Raw genomic sequence first — 10041 nt, forward strand, 5'->3', positions numbered from 1 at the left:
CCACCAGTATCTGGGGGAACGTTTGTTCACCAGAGCGCCCCAAGGGATGACAAGGTCAAATAGTTATAAACTACTGCAAGACCATTTCAGACTGGACATAAAGAAGAATTTCTTTACTGTCCGAGCCCCCAAGGCCTGGAATAGCCTGCCATCAGAGGTGGTTCAAGCACCTACATTAAACACCTTCAAGAGTAAATTGGATGCTTATCTTGCTGGGATCCTATGACCTCAGCTGACTTCCTGTCCTTCGGGCAGGGGCTGGACTTGATGATCTTCTGAGGTCCCTTCCAGCCCTAATATCTATGAACTCTATGAAATTAATGTGCTCATGACTAATTGTTCACTTTGAGTTCATAAAGCTCAAGTGTTGGGGGAGAAAGATCACTCTTTTAGACCAAATCATAAAGCAGGCCCAAACTGCTGCTTCCTCTTGGATCTCTCCCCAGGAAGATATGGCACGTCTTCGCATTGTCCATATCTATCACCGGTGTTAATGAATAATCACTAAGAGAACTGCTAAAGGTATACAAATAAAATGGTTTATTAAATCGCAATGAACAATAGATAGGTAGCACCTGGTTCCCATAATGACCCTTACCAATACAACAATATAATATGGACTCAAGGATGAGGTAGACTTTATTGAGGGAGAAGGAAAACTTTATTAGGCTCGTGTCCCTGCCTGTGGTCTCCCGAGCATGGTCTGCTCCTCAGGCAACTACTCAGTAGGACTTATCTTCCCCTGACAAACAAGGAGGAGTAACCCACAACCAGGACAAGAGTGAGGGAGAAAAGGAATAGGTGATACTTACAATGGGAAATGGAGAGCCGCTGCTTTATGTGATGCATACACCCGAGGGGAAAGAAACCTGGAGAGCCAACCCTATCTACCTCCAGCGAAGGTTCACCTCAATGGAGGGAGGAGATCGATGGAGCCTCACAGGTCACTGAAAATTACCATGGTATGCCTCCATAGTGCACCAGCCAAAGAAACCAGTCACTCTATCCTACCTCTCACTCCAGTCTCTCGCTCTAGCAACACAACCACCAATTCCTTCAGCAAACACCTTCCTCCAATCTCTTGGAGCCTGTCGACACCCCAAAAATGCACACAGACCTCTTAGTCAAGCTCTCAGTCCAGCCACACTACACACCCACAGTCTCACACACCCTGACCTGTCAATCAGAGCCCCCTTTTATATGGGTAGTGCACCCCATTCACTTAGGCTCTGCACTCAGCACTTGGGTGTGCAGACGGCACTCTATTCCAGGGCCTCTGCAGGTAGCAGATATCACTCTGCACAGGGTGGGTCAGGTAAATGTCATCTGCTGACCCACTTAACAGAGCTCCATGATCCAGGCCTGAATTTGCTCTCAGCACAAGGTCCAATGACACCATTTCTCCAAAGAACGTGAACGCTTTTTTAAATCAAAGGCCCAAGCCACTGGGTCAGAGGCAGTACGTTGTCATTGAGACCCTCCAACACTGCTCATTGGAAATGAAAAAGTTAAAATTGAAGTTGATAGGGAAAGTAAAGAATGATGTTGCAACAATATTACTTGTTTAATTTTAGAGGAAGTAGATAGACCTGAGGATTTATAGACAAGAGCTATTAGAAATAAAAGAAACTTTGGAGTCATAGAGGAAGCACATTAGCTAGCTCATTGTTTTTAATCCAATTGGACCAGAAATGGCAATCCCTAACCCTCTCTACAGCCAAGATATATAAAACACAGCATTGTCCTTTAATTTCCCAAAATTACACCATTTGTTGAGTACGGGTACACTCATATGCACTGAGATTCAGAAAGAGGCAGAACAATACAACATACTAGTAGTGGGGTTTATAACTAGATACAGGAATGTTCTAATGCACAATCTGCATGCAAATGTATGAAACTATTGAAAACAAAAATGAAGCTAAGATTTTCAAAGGCAACTACCGGAGTTAGGTTAAAATCCTCACCAAAGTTCAGTGAGAAGTGGAACTGTAACTCCTTTACACTTGTTTGAACCTTAACTGTGAAATATAAAAACTTCTAATATTCCCCAACGTGCAAAATCTTGAAACTTCTCATGGGAAAATGTTCTGCAGAAGTCCCAGTAATACTTGCAAGCTGATTATGCAATCAGGCACACATCATAATGCACAATCAGGCACACATCTGCTCTTTAGGTGGAATGCTCTTAAGAATAAAATGGAAAGCCACTAAATCTTATATGTCCTCAGAGAACAGTAGTTTCCCAATATATATCCTTATACTCTCACTCCACGATCTGCCATTGAGGAAGCTGTAGGATTTACTTTTGTTCTCAGGATTCAGTGACACTAAGATTATATCCTTATAACCAAAAACAACAGAAAGAAAGAAAAAAGATAATACTGTACAGTAGAAGCTGGGGCACTGCCCAACTTGGTTCTAAAATTATATTAATGTAGATTATATTGTATTTAAAGAGACAAAACAAACCTGACATTGAAAGCACACACATACACAACCTGAAAAATGAGATCTTAATTAGCTAACGAATGCCATCCAGATGTTCTACTTTTTTAAAAGCTTACCAGATACCATTCTATCCGATGGTACAAGCTTGGATCCTATGGTAAAGCTTAAAAGATACCATCCTATCCTATGGTACATTCCAACATCCTTCATAGTTCTAATTGGAATTGTTTGCTTAATATCTAATTTATAACATACCATAGACATATTCCAAGAAGATCCTGTGGGGCACAAAAGAGGTACATTTACTTTCTTTCAAACTGTCAACTCAGATTGGTCCTAGATTTATTTTATACATTTCATTACAATAGTGTTTTATATTAAGTATTGCCCGCATTACCTCCAAAATGTTCCATGATGTTGTGAATCTGCATTGTGTTGACAATGCATTTACATATAAGGGCAAATAATTGTCTTAATTCCACCTCCTTCTAACAGATAATCTGTGAAATAAATATCTGTACAGCTATTTAAGAAAAACAAAAAATATTTCAATCGTCCTGAAGTTATGTAGGTTTTGTGAAAGTGATTTTGCTTTCTAAAATAAAATGAACTAATGTTTTCCTTATACTTATATCTTCTTTTAATTGTTTGTAAGTTGTTTATTCTTAGATTCAAGTTAATATTTATATATATTTTGATTTTAGACTCTTTTAGCCTAAATATTTACTGGAGATGAAGATAGTGTGGGTTTGTTGTAGTGAAATTTAAAACTCATCTCTAATTCTAAACTAAAAATGACAGGTTCTTTAATGAAATACCCTTGATTTCTTCAGGTTATATCATTAATTAGACCACCTGCATAGTTGGGACAAGCTTTTGAATGGAAGAAGGAGAATGCAATGAAGAAGTATTTCAAGCATTTGGAAGATTATCTCAAATTAAACTATACAGTTAGTCAAATAAAAGATATTGCCTGAAGAAATCATTGATTCTTGGATAATCCATGGCTACAATGTCTCTCTAACACTTCTAGGTTTTATACAATAACTCTTATTGCATCAATATCTTTGGTTTCAAAAGCAGCACATCATGTTGACTGCTTTGCCAGTTTTAAAAGCAAGAAGTACTATTCTTAAAGAATTCACCAAAATCCCAGAATATTTTGCTCCAACCAAATATGGTTTTCCAAATTTTCCACATTAAGTATTTAATTAAAATAGTTTTAGGAAATTGTAACCTCCATGATTAGACTCCACAAGAATTCATTAATCATGGATTAATAATTTTCTATTAAAAGTGGGAAAGCATTATTAAATGGTGAAAGAATATTTTAACCCATAAATGGATATAGAAAACATTTGTGTGGCAGCTTTTATAAAGGGAAGAATTCACTCTGAGGATTAAATTAAAGAGAATTGCCAAATAACATTTACAGAGTCTCAGTGTCAGTTATGAGGATAAATTTAGTAACCTGAATTATTTTCCCATTTGAGATCCCCATACTGGAAAGCAGGTATTCTTCATTAGTTAAAAAAAAGGAATATTTTCCCTCGGTGGGTTAACATAAGCCACAAGTCTTAGGAGCTATCTTTGGCTTGATATAGATTCCAAAAGCTTGGAACAGAAAAGTATTTCCCTATTTGATATTAAGCTAAACATACAGTTACAGATACAATATGTAACCTGTTTATAGAAAAATTATCATCCTATACCTTTGTTGTTATCCATTCCTCCAACAGCATACAGTGTCCCAACTGTAGATTTTCTAGGTTTTGTCCTTGGACTTTGCATTAGAGTTCTTCTCTCTGGTAAAAGATGATATTTCATGGCTTCCAAAATCAGTTTCTGGCATTCCAAGTCATCCTTAAACAGTGCATGGTTTTCTAGGTCAGCCAATATCTGTGAATGACACAGGCATGAACCAGTAATTCCAGCATTTCTAGATAATTAGTACTGTAGAAGTGGAGAAGGTTAACATTATTGATTAAAGGTAACATACAAAATGAATCTCTTTTTTATAGACAACACTCATTCTAATCTAATATGTTTTAAATGTTTGTATGTATCCGCAACAGTTTATGGTGTGGGCAGCTCACTGTCTCCATATATGCTGCCCAGACTTTTGCATCCAGGAGAGGTCCCTCCACCTTGGCTTTATCTTTCAGTTGAGGATTATGTTCAGCAACCTGATGTCTCAAAGTAATTCTATTGTCTCATGAGACAGACAGATGTCTACTTCTATGGATTATTAAATACAGAAAGTTGTATTTAAAACAGTAACTTCCCCAAGGTATATGGTATATGGCAGGTGCTTCCAATTCAAAGTATATGGTTAGAAAAGGGCATCACCAAATGATCCACATCATTGGGCAAAACAGACATTGCCCATTGTCCTGCAGGGTCAGACCCCTGTCACTCAAAGGAGAAGAAGGGCCCCCATCCTGTGGGAGAACACTTGAGACATGTCTCTGCAAAAGAGGGAACCCTGGGTTTCACCACCCACAGAGGCGCACTCAGGGATTCCCTGGCAAGGGGTTTTCCAGGTGTGTGTATCATGCTGTTGTGCCCCCAGAGTCCCCCTGTTTGCAGAAGCATGCCCCAAGTTGGGGCATGTCAGTGAAATATGCAGTCCTGGAGGGATCCCTTGCCAGGAAACCCAGGGTTCTCCTATTTACATTGGCACACTGAGTCAGGATGAAGCTGTCCAATATGCATGTTCTGTGCCAGGAAATTCTGAGAATGCCTCTGCAATGCCGGCAGGTGCTCCTGGGGTTTCATGGGTCTGATCCTGCCTGTTCTAGAATTTCCTGCCCCAAAACAAATGTGTCCACCAAACCAACAAACAAACAAAAAAACCCAACCCAGCAGAAATGTATGCTAGCTATTGTTGCTACCACAGTTTTTGGCATTTGTTGCTACCCATTGTTGCTGCCACAATTTTTGGCATGACAAGGGACATAGATGTCTGCTTGTTTGGCCTTTATGCCAATATAAACATTTTTATGGTGGCACATAGGCAACATCTGTGTCCAACCTATGCGAATACTGTACTCTTGTACATAGGAGCTTGGTAATTGGTTAGACATTGACTTGTTAACAGGTTCCACTGGAAATATAAAACTGTCATACTATCTAAAATATAATAGCATCTTAGATTGGTCTACTTTTTATAATATTTTGCATTGTCAATCCCAAAGATACATTCAAATTCTTTATATATAAATTATTTAGCTACTCATGAAAGTATCTCTCTGATTTTCTGGATTGCTGCCTATCTCATGTATATTATTAGAAACAATGAAACAGAAAAGAATAGTTATTCCACTTCCTACTGAATTTACATGGATTATGTGACAGCTTCTCTGCAATTGCCACAGCAGTTGCCATCAATATTCCTAGAAAATGGATGACCAGTGAGTCAGATTGCACAAATTAGTAAGTATGTTTAAAATGATATTAGGACATGGTAGCATGTGAAAATTGTCAAAGTGGAGGAACCTAGGTTACACATAAAATATTGGTCTGCTTATTAAAAAGGTATTTTTATATTGATTTTCAAACATATGACTTAGAAGAAAAAAATAGTTAATCATATATGAACAATTCTTTGTTTGTATAATCACCTGCCTTGTTTGTATATATTTCAAGGTTAAAAGATATTTGAAATCTTTGGATGATTACAGAATCAGATGAAGGAAATTTGTTTTTTTATAAAGATCTCAGATTCAGGGAAAAGAAACAGTTTTGATAATCTGACATTTGGATAAGAATGGTTTTTCTTATTTAGTTTTTGTATGCACTTTGCTATTTGTGTACACATATTTTTCAGGAAAAATTAAGTATCTATTTCTGATTATTTGAACTATAAATTTGTTCTGAACATGTGTACCAGCATTAAGATTTTTCCTGATAGACCTAGAGTGTTTTAATCCTGGACGACTAGTATACAATTACAAAAATATCAGACATTCAGATTGTAATTTCTCACATATTTATTTTATGTTCCTATTCATTTCTGGTTTCACTAATAAATATTAGTTAAGTAAAACGTCACTCCATACATTCACTGTTAAACTGGGTTTCATTTTTACAAATAGCAAACTCATTGAACTATCAGTTCCCCTTCTTTTCACACATGAACTCATGACTATCCTGTTGATATGTGAAGATTTATTTATTTTTTTAATCTGTACTTTCTCCCTGGTCTCAGAAGCCTCAAGGCCCTAAAACTGCCTTAACTATAGCCTTTCATCTCCTCCTATCTTGCACAATCTCCTTCCACCTTATCACATCTTTGCCTATCCCAACTTTTTTATATGATCTTCCCTTGTTACCTTGATGTATTTTGTGGCCTGATGCCATCCACCTCAGCTAACAAAATCTGCCTCACATGTCTTCTCACTAAGGCTGCATACAGGCATTTGAGGAGGTCACAGGGAGGTTAGATTGCATTAAAAATAGCTACCCAATCTAACCTAGTTCACCTAGTTGTGGACTTTACACTAGTTAGGTGGATCTAAATGCAAACTGTATTGAAGTGCAGGAGAGTTAGATCAGTCTAAAAATGGCTGACAAGATCTAATTTAATCCTACCTCTGAGGTATATGTAACTTAGATCAAGTTGGCCATTTTTAGACTCATTTGTCCTGAATTTCTATACAGTTCCCAGTACAGCCCCAGGCCTGGGAAAGCCCAGCCACTGGTCCCAGCCTTGGGGCTGCATGTTTCCCACCCCATCCCTGGCACTGAGCTATTTTTAACTCCCTGCCAACAGCCTGGTAACCCCCCTCCCCCCAATCCAGCAAGCCACTCCCAGTGCCAGTTTTACTGGTGTTCGACAGTGCTGGGAGCTGAACAAATAAATTGGGGTACGGGGAGGGGCAGGAGGGATAGGGATGTTGGTTCACTAGGTAGGGAGGGGGGTCTGTTAATTTGAGGGGTTGGGGGCCTAAAAATAGCCCTTGTCCCCAAGAGGTGGGGAAGAGAGTCCTCCCATCCCCCAAGCCCACTGTGGACCCCGTGTGCCCCTTGGATTCCACCTGCCCCCCCAATCACCCCCAGGCATGTCACCTGCCCCCAGATTTCCTGATCCCTCCTACAGACTACTTGCCCCTGATCCCTCCTGCGGATGCCGTCTGCCCTCCCTATCTCCCTAATCCCTCCTGCAGACCCCCACATGCCTCTCTAATCCCTCTGTGGACCTCACTCTCCCCCCTGATTCCCCAATCTCTCTTGCAGAACCTGCCTTCCCCCAATCACTCTGCAGGCCCCCCATCTTCATTGGAGCCTGCCTGTCTCCCCATCCCGCTAAGCTCCCTCCTCTATCTGCCATCATGACTTATCTTGGAACAGATGGCTATTTTTAATTTAATCTAACCTCCCCCTAACCTGAATATCTATACTCAGACCATGCAAATAAGTTTACCATACACACTTTCTTTATACCTCCTTGCTGCCTCCTTAAAGAGACACATACTAGTTTGTTGGTTTTAAAATACAGTAATTTAAGTAGAACAGATTATGCAAAACTGTTGAGGATTACAATGGACTATGTGTGTAACAAGTCTTAAAATAAATAAATAAGTTAGTGATGATAGACTATATGTGCAAGATGGAGATCGATAGTTCTTAAGCAATGTGAAATACAAGAAGTCAGGACTATGTGATGAACAGGGAAGGGGATAGGGAGAGGAAGGAACACAAAAACGGTCTTTAAACTTATGCTAACTCCAGACCAAACAATGTAAACTAAAAAAAATATATGGCATGATTAGATTAATTCAAATGTAATTCTTCTGTTTTAACAAAGAGCAGTAAGAGTTTATAAGAATTAGCAACAGAAATTTTCCCAATACCCATTCATCTGCTTTCAAAATGGGCCTTAACATCACTGAAATCATCACAGGAAGCAAACTCTTTCCTGGTGAGGAAATATGAAACAGAATAACTACCTGTCTAAACAAGTAATGTAAAACCTGCAAACACATCTTCACTGTCACTAGGATCAATAAACCTTATATTTAAACCATCAGAATCCACATATTTTATACATTCCTAACACAAAACATGACATTTTTCATCAAAATACTTCAGAGAAACTAAGTGGGTGGAAAAATAAAAACAAACAGACCAACCCCCCCCCCCCCCCCCCCCCCCCACAACAAAAGCCCACACAAAAAAGAAAAGGAAAAAAAAAAAAAAAAAAACCCCCCCCCCCCCCCCCCCCCCCGTGGTCAAGAACAAAGTCTCAGAGAAAAAAGGTAAGGGAAAGAAATAACCAAGTACTAGTAGAACAACAGTTTTCAGAGGAACCAGTTTGTATCTGTCCTTACAGTCCTTGTCTTTGAATGGAACTACACAATGCCTTAGGAAGTAGTAAGCAATTGTTGATCCCCCTGGATCCTGGTGCATGTGTGAGATGTTATCCAGACCTTCAACATGTACACCTAGGCAGGAATACGGAGGAGTGGAGGCTTCCCAGACTTTCCATCCCCTCATTAGACCATTGAGACAAAATTCAAAAAGCTGACTGAGTTTGGACATTTCGTGCTTTGATGGCTGTAGTTATATGCACATCCAGAGATGGAACCTGGGTAACCCACCTGGTAAACAAGGATTCAAGCACTGGACCACAACAGCAGAGTGCCTGCAGAAGACAGGCATGGGAAAAAAATGGAACAAAAAAAAAGTAGTAACTACTTCTGCTATCTTCTCTTTGGTCCATTAGTTTACTTGGTCCATTCCCCATCTTGTGTACAATAGACAAGCAGTAGGGCAGTTATTCAATACTTCCAGAGTTTTCCATTAGAAATGTTTTTCAGTATTTCTGTGAAGAATGTATTGCTAGAAATAGAATTATTTCATTGGTCTCATCCAATGGGATATTTTTTGTTTGTTGCTCCAGAGTTTGATTTTTGTAAGTACTGAACATCACCAAACCAACTGATAACATTGAGAACTATCAGCTGCTACATCTTTGAAATGAGAATGAATACAAACCTAAATTATTTTGATCTCCAAAATTGCAACTGTTAATATTGAAAAAGATACTCTATTACTTCTTTATAGAGTCTGATTATTTTATTTTGATAGAAATTATAATTTAGCTTTAAACCGTAACAGTTTGAGATGACTCTGTCAAGGACTGTAAATTGAAGTAATTACTAGCTAAGACAGCAGTTAAAAAGAAAAAAAAATGCCTTCTCATGCAAGATACTTTATTATCCATTTTGGACAGCTAAACCAATCCGATATTCTCTTCCTGAAACCTTTTAATTTACCAGAATGCAATCACAAAAAAATTGACTAACAGCTATCAACTTTTTCTTCTACATGCAAGCAAAGATAATTATATTAAATTACTTTTCATTTCCTAATTATTTATCATGTCTACTAAAGTTAATGCCAAGCCTTACTGTTTTTAAACATTATATCAATATCATAATGTGAATATCATTTTTTGTGTAATAGAAAAGCATGTCAAAATGTATCTAAGTCTATTATAAACAAAAGTTGTCTAACAAATGGCTGTCCAACTAGTGGGAGAAGTGGGGCTGTGATGATGTTACTATTCCTCAGGCTGGCCTAACA

General features: G+C 38.5%; 1 protein-coding gene across 1 annotated transcript in view; it reads right to left on the bottom strand.

Annotated features, from left to right (window-relative positions):
* Positions 1-10041, bottom strand: part of KLHL1 (kelch like family member 1) — a 635410-nt gene that overhangs the window by 215757 nt on the left and 409612 nt on the right. The window contains exon 6 of the mRNA XM_019525304.1: positions 4164-4350. Within this exon, the coding sequence (XP_019380849.1) occupies positions 4164-4350 (187 nt within the window). The remainder of the gene's footprint in view (positions 1-4163; positions 4351-10041) is intronic.

This window comes from Gavialis gangeticus, unplaced genomic scaffold, assembly GCF_001723915.1.
Source record: "Gavialis gangeticus isolate Ggan-Ray unplaced genomic scaffold, GavGan_comp1, whole genome shotgun sequence".
In the NCBI taxonomy this organism is placed as follows: domain Eukaryota; kingdom Metazoa; phylum Chordata; order Crocodylia; family Gavialidae; genus Gavialis; species Gavialis gangeticus.